Source organism: Heliangelus exortis, chromosome 9 (genome assembly GCF_036169615.1).
Source record: "Heliangelus exortis chromosome 9, bHelExo1.hap1, whole genome shotgun sequence".
Taxonomy (NCBI): Eukaryota; Metazoa; Chordata; class Aves; order Apodiformes; family Trochilidae; genus Heliangelus; species Heliangelus exortis.
The window spans coordinates 11,428,472-11,444,636 of record NC_092430.1 but is presented as its reverse complement, the minus strand read 5'-3'; the positions used below and the strand labels follow the sequence as shown (position 1 = coordinate 11,444,636).

The 16,165-nt window shown below is 40.3% G+C and overlaps 1 protein-coding gene across 5 annotated transcripts in view; it reads left to right on the top strand.

Annotated features, from left to right (window-relative positions):
* The first annotated feature begins 3,886 nt into the window (after positions 1-3,886).
* The window catches only part of TFDP2 (transcription factor Dp-2), a 53,975-nt gene continuing 41,696 nt past the window's right edge, over positions 3,887-16,165 (top strand). For 2 of the 5 annotated variants that reach the window (XM_071752142.1, XM_071752139.1), the window contains exons 1-2: positions 3,887-4,216; positions 16,000-16,093. In XM_071752142.1, the coding sequence (XP_071608243.1) occupies positions 16,079-16,093 (15 nt within the window). In that variant the 5' untranslated portion in view covers positions 3,887-4,216; positions 16,000-16,078. Of the gene's footprint in view, positions 4,217-4,269; positions 4,523-4,702; positions 4,906-15,999; positions 16,094-16,165 lie in introns of those variants that run through there. The other 3 variants (XM_071752140.1, XM_071752143.1, XM_071752141.1) reach the window with 3 other exon arrangements.

Here is a 16,165-nt window from a genome sequence, read left to right as displayed (position 1 = left end):
GTACTGCACCTTGACATAGTGGTGGGTTTCATCCTAACAATAGCACAGTTAGCTAGATAGAAGGTACCCAAGACATTTCATAGTCTTTTTGCTCTGGGTAGTGTCCTAGAGGACCTTTCCTGGATAACACTGTTAGAAACAGGAAATTTAACCTGGTTTACTTTCACTAGCCTCAAATCTACAGGAGGTAAACCTGACTGCAAATTAAGGATGGAGAAAGGCCTTACTGTATTCACCACCCGAGCCTTTCAAATGATCTGCAAAGCTGTGTGCTCAATTTTGAAGAGGTTAAGAGTAGTAAGTCAGTTTCTGAAACAAACAGGAGGTATCTTCAAGTCTACCAAGATGAAGCAGCCTTTGGAGGTTAGAGCATTTGCTGCAGCTTGTTGTAGTAGTTGATGTGTAATTTCCCAAAGGCTGAACAGACTAACAGACATTGAAGAAATTTGGTTACTAATCACTAAGCCTCTTTTGCTTATCTGTTACAAGAAAAATTGATTTTATCCTCCCAGGAAATTGTTTATGTGCTGGTATCTTAAACTTAGTACCTGTTTATTCATAGTAAATTTGATGTGAGCTTTAAGCAATTAAATATATTTTTACAGGCACTTTGCTGTGCCAATTTTTTCTATGCAGAAGAGCATTAAGACCGTTATAGAACCTCAGTCATACAAACTTTCATTTAAAATATGACAACTTGTATTGATCAGTTCAGAAAGTATATGCAATTTAAGATTTGCCATCAGCAGAGTTTGATAGCAAGGGCAAAAATACAAAAATTGTAAATATTAACTAGTTTGTAATCTAATATTTTAAGATATACACTATGTTGAGACTGTCAATGTTTTACTTTAGGATTGCATGGTAATGCATATGAAGATGGGAAATTGAGTTGAGAGATGTGTTAATGATCTCTGGGCATCCTGCCTCCACAGATACACATGGTGCTGATGGCAGGTAATTTCATCCCTGTTTGGCAGTTTTATTCCTAATGACATACAGTCCTGCTATGTATGTGGGGACTACGCAGCATGAAAAATCCCCCTGATATTGGAGGGATCTCACTACTATTGGATTAATTATTGTATGCCAAGAGAAAGGGCAGATAAAATAGTCTTCAGATAGTTGAAAATATTGAGCAGATGTCATATAAGTCTTCTCACCTAACTAAATCATAAGCTATGTTTAAAATATAATGAACTTTGCCAAGAGTAGTGTTCTTTTAAGCAGTTTTCTTCTCTCTTAGAACAGCTAATTTTATTTAAAGTAATTCAGTCATTCTTATCTGTTTTTTTAAAATTAATTCAGTCATTCTTATCTGGTTTTGACAAGAGCATTTATACTCGCTTTCCTGTCAGAACAAAGTAAAATAGGGAAACACTGAATAACTGTTTCAGCCTGCTTCTGTTTGGTACAATGTCTTTAGCAAGATCCTAGTTGTCCCACTGTTTCCCAGGATCAGTGCAAAGCACAGAGGCTTACCAGCTGAGCAGAACTCTTGCAGAAAAAGGTAAGAACCATTTCTTGCTAGTCAGTGAGCCATAGAAGAGAGAGGGGTTTGTGCCAGAAAGTACGGACAAAGTCATGATCCCTCCTTCAACAAATAGGTATGGCAGTACTGCAGGTTGAGCCAGGAACATGATACTGCTCTCACCCACAAGCTGAGGACTTACAGGGAGTGTGGCAAGGGTTGTGGGCTGACAAGAAGATGAAACGAGCAAACGTTTAGATGTGTCATGTTGTGAAAGGCAAAGGTGGGGGTTTAGAAAAGTCTGATCAGTTAGGATGTCTAAAAAAAAAAAATAATTAAAAATGTTTTTCAATGCAGCCCTTACTCTGGGATAAGTTTGGTATTTGTGTAAGTTCAAAAAGTTGCATTGGTTTAGAATTTTCAGCAGATTACCCTCATGCAAACTGAGTGTTTCAGCAGCCTCAGACTCAAGAGTGTGTGTGTGTGTGTGTGTGTGTATTGTAATCTCATTCTGCAGTTTGTTGTTGAAAGCAAATGCAAACTATAGCATTGACCTTTCTTTTTTCCTTGCTGGTTAAAATGCCTGTTTTTCATGCCCATAATCAGAAACAGTATCTGACTTCAGTTCATTCCTGTTTATTGCAGAAAAGTAAACCAGTGCTCTAAAAAGGTATTTGAAGCGTGTCTTTATTGAGGCTGGGCTTGAGTTCAAGTATTTGTCTAGCTCAGGTAACGTACTGAACAGTGCAATAAACCAGCTTACCTGGTTTGCTTGTTTTACTTCCTTTCCCAGGCAGCACATGCCTTTTGCAGCTCTGCCAGAGCGTGCTCTGATTTCCGTTCTGTTAGCTCTTCTATTTGTACCTGGCAGAGGGTGTACACAAGAGAATACACAATCGTTTGCATTTGGTTTTTAATGGTTCCATGAAAATATCTTGCCTAACACTGCAAATATTGACAAAGGTCTTGTTGAATGTGATGAAAGTATTTTACAGAGGATGAAAAGAAACTAAAACCACCAAGTCAGCAAATTCCTGGGCACATGCCAGATTTTCTGTTGAGAACTATCCAGCTGAAGTAAACATACAGTTCTTACTTGCTAATATTTTCCTTATCCCTTTGTTTGAGAACTCTTATTTCAGGGGCTGAACACCTATTTTTTGGTGTTCCTTTCCCTTCTTAGGAAAGGGGATAGCATCAAATATGTCTTTCTAGAGCATATAATGTCTGTAAAGCAAGAAAAACACAAGTTCATCGTGTTTGGTCTGTGTATGGTCTAGTTGTTTGAAACAGTTTTTCTATGCAACCACATAAACCTTGTTTACCTCAGTGGAATTAAAGTGAATTTTTGTAACAATTTTGAAAAACTGCACAGTATGGATGTGCCTGGCAGTACACGAGAAAGACTTTTCAAAAACATTGCATTGTTGCTTTGAATGAAACTAGGCGATTTTTTTACTCCCAGGAGTGGTTCAGTTCATATTCTCACGGTAGGAATAGTGAATCATTCTTTATTGAAATAATTTTTTGAACAAGGTAAGCAAATGTTGAAAGCCCTTCTGCCTCCAGCCGGGACCCGGTTTCTGGGGCCGCATGACCAGAGCAGCAGCTGTTCAGGGGTTACTCTGCGGCGGGTAGAGGAGCGAGCAGCGCCGGTAGCTGCTCCCTTGGAACATCATCCTTTTGTTTGCGAAGTGATCCTTTGTTTTACAGGAAGGAAGTTACGGAGCTGTAGCAGGGCACGTTCAGAAGGGGTACTCGTGGTTTGCGTATCGCGGCCGCCCCGCAGCCTGGTCGGATGTTCCTTCGCCTGAGGCGCCCCAACCCGGGGCGGGGATGAACTTTGCATCCCCAGGACACAAACGGGCCGTCTCCTCTCAAACAAGAAGGCAGCCCGGTACGGCCCGCGTCTGCAGACGCTGCGGCGCCCCTCACTGTACATAAACACAAACCCAGCCTTCGTACCGGCAAGCAGCGTCCCACTCCCGGCGGTAGCGCCTGCACCTAGGTGCCGGGGGGGGGGGGGGGGGCACATGCGGCCGCCCGCAGCTGTCACGGAGGGCGCACCGCAGCGCAGCGCTTGCCGTCAACTACCAACCCCCTCCCGTCTCCCGGCCCGCCCCTCGGCCCCTGCGCCAGCCGCAGCGCCGGGGCCGGGGGGGGTGGTGGCCCCGGCACTCGCCCGGCCACGCCCTTCCGCCCCCACCCACCCCCCCCACCGCTGCGCGGATTGGCGGGAGCCGTGTGTACACACACGGGCTCGAGCCAATAGCGCGGGGAGGGCGCCTGACCTCACGCGGCGCGGCAGCCAATGGGCGCGCGCCGTTCCCAGACGCCGCCAAGCTTGTGCGGGGGAGAAGGGCCCGAGCACTGCGCGAGGCAGCGAGCGGGGCCGAGCGCGGGGCCGGGGGGGGGGGGGGGGTCGGCAGCGGGGCAGCGGCCGCGCCTGAGGTGAAGGCGCGGGGAGTGTTCGCGCCGCCACGCGCCGGGGCTCGCGGAGTGGCTCCGGTGGGCTCCCGTCTCCCGGGCCTCCACGCGAGCGGAGTGCGCGGCGCCGGCCCGGCCGAGAGGCGTCGTCGGCGCGCGGGGCCGGTCGGAGCGGGAGCGGCGCGAGCGGCTCCCTGCCCTCTGCCGCGCGGCTGCTGAGGGGCCGTCACCGTCTCGTCGCCTCAGCGCTGCTGTTTAGGCCCGGCCCGCGCTGCCGCCTTTCCTCTCCCGCTTCCCTTGCCGCTGCCGGGCCTGCGGGTGAGCGGGGAGCCGGGGAGGGGGGGGAGGCGGAGGAGGGTGGGGTGGTACCGGGAGGGAGAGACAGCGCCCTTTTTCCTGGCCGGCCGGGTAGCCTCGTCCCCCGCCCTGCGGCTTTTAACGGTCGCCGCTCGCGCCCCCTCCCTTCCCTCCCCCCCTCCACTCCCTGAGGTTCGGTTTCGTCGCCACCCTTCGCCCGCGCCGTAGGAGAGGAAGGCGGCGGTGGGCGCCTCCCGCGCCCAGAGATCGAGGGAAACCGGTGCCTGACACCTGCGGGCTGCCGCGGGGCAGCGGCGGCCCCGACCGGTGAGTGACAGCCACCCTGCCCGCCGCCGGGTCACCCTCTCCTCCATTGTCGGGTGTGAGGCGGGCCTGGGCCGGCGCCGCTTCGTGTGAGCGCGGCCGCGGGGCGAGCGGACGGCCCTGGCCGGCTGCCCCGGTGGGGCCTGGGCTGGGGGCGTAAATGGCCCCGCCTCGGGGAGTCGCAGTCCGAAAAGGGAGCAAGGAAGCCCGTGGCTGTGCCAAGTGTAGCTTGAACTTCGTAGCGTGGTTGTTTTGATTCGTGGATTGTGTTGTATGTTTGGTCCGGTAGCAGCAACAACAACAAAACTTAACTGAATGCCTCTTCCTACGCCCTTTGAGTTACAGGCCTTCCCTGGCGCTCGGCCGTAAAGGCTTTAATGGCAGAGGTGAATCCAAATGTAAATGTTGTCTTTGGGAATTGAGAATACAAACAATAGGAGGAAAATACGGAATAAGCAAACTTCCTTGGAATGTGGGAGAAAACCGCATCTGGGAGTGTGCTCTCTTGTTGAGTAAAGGGGTGATGCTGATCGGAGCTTGTGCTTTTCTTTGTGGAAGGGACTTTGGTTTTCATTTTCTCTGTAGATTTTTTTAATTTGACAAAGAAACTTGTTCAAATAAATATAATTTAACATACTGCAGAAAAAAAAAAAGTTGTTACTTGGTCAGTTTTCCTAACTTGAAATAAGTGATATTATTTTCATGACTGCATTAGTACTTTTAACGGTGGATACATTTTTTTAAACTATCACTGATATAGCCTAGTTATAGTGACAGAAAACAGCAAAACATTGGAGACTGTGTGATGTAACTAATTGCAACTTGGTATGATACTTGATTTTAAAAATACAGGTAATATAAATTGATGCTATTAAAAGAGAAATTAATACATTTTTCTCTGGGCAAAGACTCATGACAGGTGACCAGTGCTGCAGAACAAATGCAGAACTGTCCTTCTCAACCCCTGCTTGTGCCAATGCTTTGTGTACTCAGAGACGTTTTGTACGTAGTGGAATACAAAAGTTTGGAAACTTCTTTTCCGAGTAGTATATATAGTGCACACTACAGCACTTTCAAGAAACATGAGCGTCAGAAATTACTGGTATAGAAATAAGACTTGAGAGGATAGGTCATAAGAGGCAAAACAAGGACAAATTCTCCTTTGAGAAGGATTTGTCTGTGTTGTGAAGTGAGTCTAGTGCCTCTAGGAGAGGAAAAAGTAATAGGTCTAATGATTTATCCTGTACTCAGGAAAAAAAAGAAAATTATTAAATATTAGCAAGATTGTCTCATGGGTGAATTGAAGAGTGGTCTCCACCTCTTGTTTGTCCAGAAATTAACTGTACAGAAAGCATGCATCAGTGACAGGAATGGTCTTTATTGCTGCAGAGGGTTCTGTCTGGCAACCTCACTTTACAAAGTGATGCGGTACAGTTTTCAGTACAGCGTCTTGACAGCAGCTACTCAGTGTAAATGGGATAAGTCCAGCATTTTGGCTGAGCAAAAGGCCCAGTGCTGTTTTGCAAGGCATGCCAAGACAGCAGGGGAATTCTTTATCTTCATCTCTTATATGTTGGATGCTATTGTGAGGGCCTCTTGTGCACGTGGACATGATTCCTGGACAGTTGTGAGAATCCTCAGTTGTAAAGATCTTTCAGTGGTTTAGCCTAAAAGCATTGCTACAGATTTAGTAAAGAAAATCTTGATTGGAACCAAGATTTCAACTTTCTATTCCCTCCAGGAATTTATAAAGTTTTTTTGTTTAAGTGTGTGGACATCTTCACTGTGCCTATTAGGAATGTTTAGTCCAAATCTCTGAAAGGACTAGAAGAACAGTGACTCAATCAAGCTGGAGTGAAGCTGCATCCCATACTGTATAGATACTAGTACTTCAGTATCCTAGTGAGGATCAGAATAAGTTCTTTAGTTAGATAGCCTAATTCAGTTTTTGGAATGTCATTTGTTCTAACATGCTGCCTTCAAGTAGTATGCTTAGGGTTGTCTTTATTGAGCAATAATTTATTAAATTGTTCTCTTTTTCTGCATACTTTTTGATGCAGTAATTAAGATTTTTTCCTGCACCTTTGTGATTACATTTACAGGACATTACTAATGAATCATCAGTCAATCTTAAATTAGGGGAAATAAACAGTCTGGTGAAAGGAAATGCACTTGTGGAGTGGAGCAAACTAAGAAGCCACTGAAATCAGGTTTATCATAAAATTTTAAAAACATAATCTTAAATCCAGATGTCTCTGTGTGGTAATGGCAGACAGTGGCTACTACGTCAGGGCTGATAGTAGGAATGCCTGTTGTGGGAACTGAAAAAGTAGGTATATACTAGGAAATACTGTCAAAAGGTACAAGTGTAATAGAGAATGACCGGGAATGGCAATTGGTTTGCGCTTTCACATGTTTTTGTAGCATCCAGTAATAGAATGAAACTAAGTACTTTTTCCCTCTTGTTACTTGATTTTAAGACCACAGCTCTTTTGCAAGAAGGTGAGGCATTAATAAGTGATGTTACTCTTATAGTTTCATTAAAGGGACGTTTTTGCTACTTTGTCTGAGTCCCTGGGTGCAGTGATAATTTACAGTAGAGGTCTTTACAGACTGTTCAATTTTACTTTTATACTTTACAATGATAGTAGAATAAGAATCAGTCAGACCAGTTCAAACTGTGTATCTGTGATAGTTCAGTTTATAAGAGTGCTATGTAATATATACTAATATAGTATAGATTATTAGTGTATATACTAACATGCCTATACATGTGCTTCAGTAGAATCTATAACAAAAGTAGAGCTTTCTAGAATATTGTATTTCAAGCGAAATACAGAATAGCAATTAAATTAAAAGGTATGATATTTGAACATAATTTCTTTTTGAGTTGGTAATAATGTTTTAGAGAGGTAGAAGACAATTTGGTGGTGTTAACTTCCCAAATGCATGAATTGCAGAGGGTGCTCCCTTAGACGTATCTATGAAGACACTATTTAGGATCATCATAGCACTGTGATTTGCCTGGTTCTTTGGATAATTGGTACAAAGGAACAGGCAAGTTTTTTCCCAAAACTTTTGGTAAAATAGTTTCTATAAATAATACATTTTATAAAAGTAATATTCCTTTCCTTTTGACTGGTTTTACATTATTTCTGTTGGTGGGACATGCCCAGACTATCAGGTTTTACACAAACAGTGGTAAGAGGAAATGGTGATGGTGCTTGAGATTATTATGCTTCTCCTATTCCTAGACAACTGATTCTTCCTAACAGTTTATGGAATGCCTTCATCCTGAACATGCATTTTTTTGTAACTTCTATGGACTGAAGTCCATTTGTGAATGTAATTCTTGTCTGGCAGCCTCATTTATTATTTTTCCTGTCGAAGTTAGGGCATGTTCTTCTGTTTGGCAAGTCAGGTTTCCCCTGTTTCATCAGGCTCCTGTTGTTGCCAAGTTTGTCTTAGTTTGGATGGTAATAGCAAATAATTCAGATCTGTCTTATAATCTCTTTGGTTCTTTTGTTCACCAGAGTCCCTCTCTAACCTCTGTCAGGTGACTGTATCAATCTGGCAGCGTACATGTAAAGGTTGCTTTGATAAATACTCATAATCCATTTCCTCATGGTAGGTGTTAGGAGATGTGTTCTGCATGAATAAGTGAGTGATTTTCATGCACTGTTTTGTTACTGGGAATTTCAGCCCAAGATGTAAGTGGGAAAAAATCAAGAAAAAATTGTCATATGTTCAGAAGGAAAATGGCAGGTTGGTACTGGTACGTGTTGTCTTTAAAGCTATGAACTTTTACTGAACTCTTATAGATGAATTCTTTAACTTGGTAGCAGCTATTATAATGGTATTTGTGGGAATTAGTCATACAGCAAATGTATCAGTATTTGTTCTAGAAGGCTTGTCAGTAGCAATGCATTAAACTACTAAAATTCACTTGTGAACACCAATAGTCATCCAAGTATAAAATCTTTCCCATGTCAGCAATAGTTGTAATTACTAGAATAACTGTAATTGACTTGTAAGAGAGATTATGGTGGTAACAGGACCTGTAATTATGAATGAGATCAGGAACTGCAAGTGAAAGTGAGATTGTGTCCCCAGAGTGAAATGAAAAACATTTGTGTGCATAGGTTCTCCATTGTAAAGAAACAGATAGCTTTTCCCTCCATTATAAACTTCACCTTGAGAAACCTGAATAATATATTTCTGTTCTCTTATGTACAAGTCAATTGTGTCAGTTTATTTAAAATTTCACTTACAGTTGCAAATAGATGTGAACAATTTTGAAAATCAATAACTTCATACTTTGAATTTCAAGCTGTGTATTAACTCTGTGTAACAGCAGGCTTCTGCTGTCTGTCAGAAACAGATTATTCATCCTGTTTCTTGTTGGGTGAGAAATTGGGAATGCTATGATCTGAAGACAAAACATCCCCACTTCTTCCTTACGGATTTCTGAAGCATGCACACACTCCAGTGAGCTTTTCAAAAGTGTGGAGTAGTCTTTTACAAACAAACTGTATCCAATATTTTGTCACATTTCAATGCATACGTAAATTTTCAGGAGATCCTAAATGCTATTTTTCAGAAATTGAGTCATGTTGATGTTCTGTAAACTAGATTGAACTGAAACAGCTTGCTAAATATGAAGTGTTAGTCCTGTTCTGTGCACAGGGCTAGATGAACATCTGAGCTGTCTGTCAGTGGGTTGCAGCATGTGGAAAACTTTCATTTTTCCTTCCAGCCCCATTGTAGCTATTCTGGCAGTATTAGAACTAAACTGGCTCACTGATGGAGTCAGGTAGACATGGGAACTACCAAGAGCGTGTAGTGTGAGGAAGAAACAGAAAGTGGAAGAAACAATGAAAAGTGGAAGATCCCTTTTAGCAATGTTAGCAGGGCTGGGATTTCAGAGCAGTGCAACTTCTTTCATGGAATTGTATTCATTAGGTAATTTTGTGTGGTGTAGTCAGTATTTAAGAGCTTGTGAGTCACTGGAAAAATATCTTTTTGCCTTTGTACTGAATTAAAACTAAAGAAGTATGAATTTTTTTGTAACCTTTACCCTTCAGTGAATACTGCCATAATCTTCAGTCCACGCAAGAGTAGAGTTAATAATGGCTTTAAACTAGAACAAAGCCTCTAGCAAATTATAAGGAAAATGTAGAAAATAGTTACTAAGTCTGTCTCCATCATCAAGGTCCTTATCCCTATGTAACTTAGTTATCTTTAATTAAAGGCAAATGCAAAATTATCTTCAGTTTATTGGATGTTTGAGGTACTTCCAGCTGCAGGGTGTATATAGAAGTGTATCTCAATGGGATGGTTAAACTGTTCCATGTATTTATGTACTGATAACTCAGGATTAAAATCTTAATATTAAAACTCATTACAAGACCAGATTAAGATCTAGACCATTCTCTGATGCATCAGAGAATGATTATATGAGCTGGTGGTAGCAAGAAGCTTGTTTGAAGTCTCTGTAGTCAAAAAGATGCTCTTTTCAGCTTAGCTTAATTGAAAGGGGAGATAATCTATTATTGGAAATGCACAAGTTACCTTACAGTTATTCGTATTGACCACTAGATTTTTTTTTCAAATGATGACCTGTTGATAAAATTTCTTAAAGCAAAAAATACGGTTGTGAAAATACAGTGAGCTCTTTACCTGCCTCTTTCCACTTAAGCTGTAGACTCCCAAATGGTTTGCCCTCTATAGTCTTCAGCAATGGAAAAAAGCCTGGGCTAAAAATTTAGCTAGAGAAGAAAGGATGAGCTTGTAGAATAGATTGTCTGCTTAAAAGAATGCCAGCTAAATGACTGTTAATTTCAAATGTATCTGTGCTGATAGATGTTGTCTATAAAACTCGAAATAGAATTTTAGATGATCTTATTTTTTTAAGTTCTGCGTGAATGTTATCCATTGATGTGACGTCAAGCCCTACATACTTGATCTTGAATGACAGTAAGCTGGTTTGAGGAATTAAAAGAGCCATCAGAGGTTCAAGTACTTGGGAATTTTTCCACATGTTTAATATAACATTCTCTTTATTTGAGCAATGAAGGACATGCTTCACCTCGTTGATTTTGAAATAAGCCATGAGTGCTGCTCCTATTCTTAGACACATAGTTTATTGCTAGTACTTACGTGACATTGGGCATGTCTAAGAGCATGCCTGAGAAACTGAGTCCCTTGAGGGAAGGAATATCTGGTTCCAGGTTGCTGGGATTTGGGCCTCAGCAGTGTTGGGACTGGACAGCCTGCAGAACTTGAGGCTCAGCAGTGCAGTTCAATACATGGAGACTTTGGGAACTTTGATCTAGGGGCGAGTTGTAATATGGATTTGGAATTTATTTTCTTTGTTGTGTTGTTGTCACCTGTACATCCATTCAGACCTGTTTTCATCCCTGGGATTCAAGATATTCATTAGCCCCCATCAACAGCGGTTTTGCTATTTGTGCTATAATATGTACATTAGTGAGAGTAAATATAGCGAGCTGTGGGAGTAAGGGGAGGATGGAGATTATTGAAAGGTGGTCTGATTCGTTTGTTGCCTCAACACATGCTGCATAAGGTTCTTTAAGAATCATCTCCTGCGACATGCTTTTAGCAAACAACAGCAAATGTTGGTTCTTCCTTATATAGCTTTAGTACTACAGTTTATACTAACTCAGCTTGCATGTAGGCCTTGTCTGGTTTTTCACATTCTTTGTACTGTATAACTTGAGTCATGATTATTTCTTTCAGTTAGTTTGTTCTGAGGATACACTGGCATGTTGCTCAGTCACAGCACCATTAAGAGAACCTGGTCAATTGTACCAACTTAATTGGTTTTGTTCCTTCGGATTTCTTGTGTGTCAGCTGGTTTCCTCAAACTGCAAGATGTTCACTTTCAAATTAGGTTCAGGTAGTTATGTCATCTGCATATTGGCTTAAAGTACTCACATTCATTCTCTCTTTGTGTTGTGCAGTAGGGAAAACTTTTATACTTTGGATTCATGTGTTGCAGTCTTTGAAGTCACATAAAACCAATTCAACAATGAAGCTTTTAAACTTGCTCAGGTTATTTTATGTTGTTAAAAACTTCCAGCATCCTTTAGCAGTCAAGTCACACAGATTACTTTGGTTCGGTCCCTCTCATCATCTTGTCTGTTATCTACTAGGACTTTTTTTGAGGGCATATAGTTGCTGACAGTAAAAATTAGAAAAATAAGTTGTAATACCTGCAGGACCTTCATCATGCACATCATGGTGGGAGTTCCTGTCAAATGTTTCCTAAGTGCTACCTTTAAATATTATTTTCAAACCAAAAAATATTGTGTGATAATTGAAGATAGTGGCTTATTTTCCACTCTGTGTTTGTAACTTGTTGAATACATGCCTTGGTTGGCTTTTTGAAGTTCTTAAGTGACAATCTGGATGTTAAATGGACACGGATATTTCTGTCTTATGCAGCTTATAGGCCAAAGTCGTTTGTTGTATATATTTATAAGGAATAAAACTAGGACTAAGTAATCTGAAGAGCTTTAGAAAAAAAAAGCTGGCAAATCTGTGGAATCTTATTATAGAGATGCTATTGTCTGTACTATAAATGGCAGAAATATGATAACAAAGTTGTTTTCCTGTTTCTTGGTATCCCAAAAAGTTAACTGGAGTAGTAGTAATACATACAGATATTTTCAATAAAATTGGTCTTTTTTCTCTCAGTTGCTTCAGAAAAATTTGGATATTGAAGTGTTTTTTAGGAGCAAGATGGGGAAATGCTTCCTGGGAGCAGGTGGATTTCTGATAAGTAATTCATAATTTGTAAGTTTTACTGGTCTGAAGATTGAGAAATGATGAAGCAACATATGTCTAACAGGTGGTCTAATCCATGTAGATGCTGTGCATAAATTAGTGATTTAAAACTGAGCTTGTCCTGATTAATAAGGAATCTTTTTGTTACTGCTTTTTTTCTGAAATCAGCCATGTCATGCCAATGCTTTAAAGTTAGTACTGTGCAGAGAGGTATGACGAATATAAACTAATCCCTAGTGGAAAGTCTGGTGATATACTTTTCTTGAAACAGATGACACTTTCTTTCCTCTTAGCTAACCCAGTTACTTGGAATAATTTTCACTTTGCAATACTCTTGATCAAGTAAATGAAAAAAACACTCCTCGGTGATGATAGAAATAATTCTGGTATACTAAAATATCTCTACAGTTATTTTCTGTGTTCTATGAAGCCTTTTCATCACAAAAATCTAGGAAACTGTCCAACAGTTGTCTTAATTTGTAGATGTTTAATACTGATGTAATACATAAATGATACTTTGATTTGTGAAGTGCAGATGGCCTCTGGGGCTGAGGAGGATCTTTGTCTGCTGCTGGTCTATGTGAAAATGTGGTATATGAAGTATTGATACAAATTAGAGAAAGCTAGTGAGAACCAGATTAGGTTTAATACAGTTTAGTTTTCAGGGACAGAAAGAAAAACTGTAATAGGATAGAGCTTTATTAATTTCTACTATTAGGTTTTAGCTGGTATGTTCATCTTAAAGGGATAAATTAAAAATAAGAATTTGGACCACAGAAAATAAACCTACAAAGGAAAAGAATGTTTTTTCTGATAATAACTGTTTCCTGTTTTGCTTTGTTTCTTGTACTGGGGTCCAGCTTCAGGATCACTGAAACCTTAGAATAAATCTGGCTTTTAACTTGTAACAAGAACAGGTACAGATAAACACACTTGTACTTGAGCTTGATTATCCTGATTTTAAGAAATTTAATGCCCAAACTGGCTTTTTAATATCATTGGCATGATTGATTAGGCAACATATGTTCTAGAAGAAACTACAACTCAAAGTTTGACTCAGAGTCAGAGAGTTCGGTTTGCTGACTGTAGCATATGATACTTTACCAAAAGGTAAAATTATGGTGTGGATTATAACCCAAGAAACTGACTATGAAGGGACAGCCCTGGTTGAAATAAAGCTAGCTCTCTATGTGGCTTGTGTTCCCTGGATTCTAAACCTGTCTTTATGCAATTTCATTTCAGTAGAAACCTGCTAAAGAATAAAAAAGGCTGAATTTTATGTTTCTCTTTGGTGCAAGCTGTCAAACAGCAATTGGAAATGAAGAGAAGCTCCATTTTGAGGCCATCTGTGTAGGTTCTTTTGTCTGAACCTGACAAGAGGTCATGGCAGATGGTGGGGTCACAAAGTCTGGCTTCTCGAGCTTGACAAAATGTGTTCATAAAACTGGAAGAATACCAACTGTTCATACTGGTTGAAGACTGTTTTGGCAAAGGACTGTAATAGTTTATGGACAATACATTCTGGATCACTAAACTTGACCGCAAGTAAATTGTTACAGTTGAAACAAGTTTGCAGGTCTGTAAATGTGTTAAAACTGCTTAACATATGTGTTCTTAACTATGTTTTATTTGACTAAATTACTTAAAGCCTCCTTTAAGTAGGGGAGTTGAAACTGCATCATGAATTTTGGCCAGAGCTCCAGATGTTGTATTTGGAGAGCTGTGTGGAAGGATGAGCGAGGTAGAAAAAGAAAAGGCATATAAAGTATCAGAATTTTTAGATGCAAGGCAAGCATTCAGTATTTGCTCTTTGCCTTGACCACTGCAGTGTTATGGCTTTTCTGTGGCTCTTCATGTTTGAGGATTGCTACCCAGATCCAGTAGCCCTTTTCCCCAGGGTGTGAATAGGTATCTCTCTGTTCTTTTTTTTATTATTCACTGATATATAATTTTTTTTTTTTTACTTGTGAAACTAAAGCTTACAGCTTTTCATGGGAGAACATCTTAAACAGATTTTTGTGGTGGTTCATATGCTGGAGCAACTGCTTGTTATGGCTGCAATAAATTGAGGCACTAAGGAAAATAAATACAGCTCATTCAACAGCAAATGTAGAACCTGTAAGTTGAATAAAATGTTTTGTCACTAACTCCAGTAACAATTTAATTGATACAGTGTCTGAAATCTATAGAAATGACCTAGAATTTAAAATGATTCTGAATTGTCCAAAACCACTAATGCAGTGATGGTAGGGTTTCCAATTAGCTATGCACAATACTGAAACCATTTTTCGCACTTTTCTAGAAGGGAGATGAAGACACTGGCTGTTCTCAAACTCTGTGTAGATTAAAATACAGAGGAAATAGTATTAATTACACCCTGGTTTTGTAGCTGGTGAGTTCCACTGTAAATGGTCATAATGCATGTTTGGTATCTAGTTTAGGCATCTTCCGTAAGATTTTGTTGAATTCATTCCACACTTGAGAGTGTGAACACTTCTCTCTGTCTTATACATTCAAGTGCAATTTAGATGTCTTTTTGGAGTCCATTTTTTAACAGCAAGTAGTGCTTATAAAATACTTTCAAAGTACTTAAACACTTTTTTAAGTTAATTCTAGCTTTTTGTGCTGCCAGCTTTGATTTGTAACTTTTCTTCTGTATTCTGTAAGACTTAAGGAAGTCTTTTGATACATAAAAAAAGACACTAAATATTTTTCAGTATACCATAATTTTTGTCTTTTCCTGGAATTCTAATATTATACATCTAATTACATAGAGTTAATTAAAAAAGCCTGAAAAGAGACATTATAGCAGCTTTCTAGTATCTGAAGGGGGCATACAGGCAAGCTGAAGAGGGGCTTTTCACAAGGGCATGTAGTGATAGGACAACAGGTGACGGCTTTAAACTGGAACAGGGGAAATTTAGGCTAGACATTAGGGATAAATTCTTTATTGTGAGGGTGGTGAGACACTGGAATGAGTTGCCCAGGGAGGTTGTTTATGTCCCATCTCTGGAGGTGTTCAAGGCCAGGTTCGATGGTGTTTTGAGCAGCTTGGTCTAGTGGGAGATGTCCCTGCCCATGCAAGGGGGCTGGGACTAAGTGATCTTTTAGAATCCTTCCAACCCAAACTGTTTTATGATTCTATGAAAATATTAAAGAGCTCAGTTTGAACTGGAATGTTTTTTCTTTGATCTTTTCTAAAAATTCTGAATGTTTGCTGTATGTATACATTTCATAGTATTTCCTACTAATTATCAAGATCTTTGGATGTCTGCAGTCATGGAATTAAAAGCTCTATGTATTGTCAGAGGCTAAAGACATAATGGAGAGAACTGATTCACTTCCAGTGTTAGAGTAAACATGAAGTAGATGCAGATGATTGCAGAGTTTTCATTACCAGACTAGTAACAGTATGACTTGCTTTGCTAGCACATTAATGTAGTTAGGTTGCTATGTAAATTGGGCCTTATATATAAGATTACATCTCTGCCTATTCTAAGCAATGTACCATAGTATCAGTGCAGAACCTGACTATCGTGAGGAATTGTATAAAAAAGTTAAGAAAAAAAAAAGAAAAAGTAAAAAATGTGTACCCTGTAGATGCAGGGTTTCAGCTAGAGAGATAACTGAAAATAAATTTTAACTAAGATATTTCATTAACTTTCTTACAGGATGGTAATTTTAAAGATTCTGTGAAGATGAAGAAGGATATCTTATGGTTTTACAGAATATAAAGCAGTATTGTCTGACATGACGGCAAAAAATGTAAGTAGAATTCTTCAACATTTATCACCTTTTATATTGGCAGGCTGCTAGTCACTTCTGGCTTTCAGAATT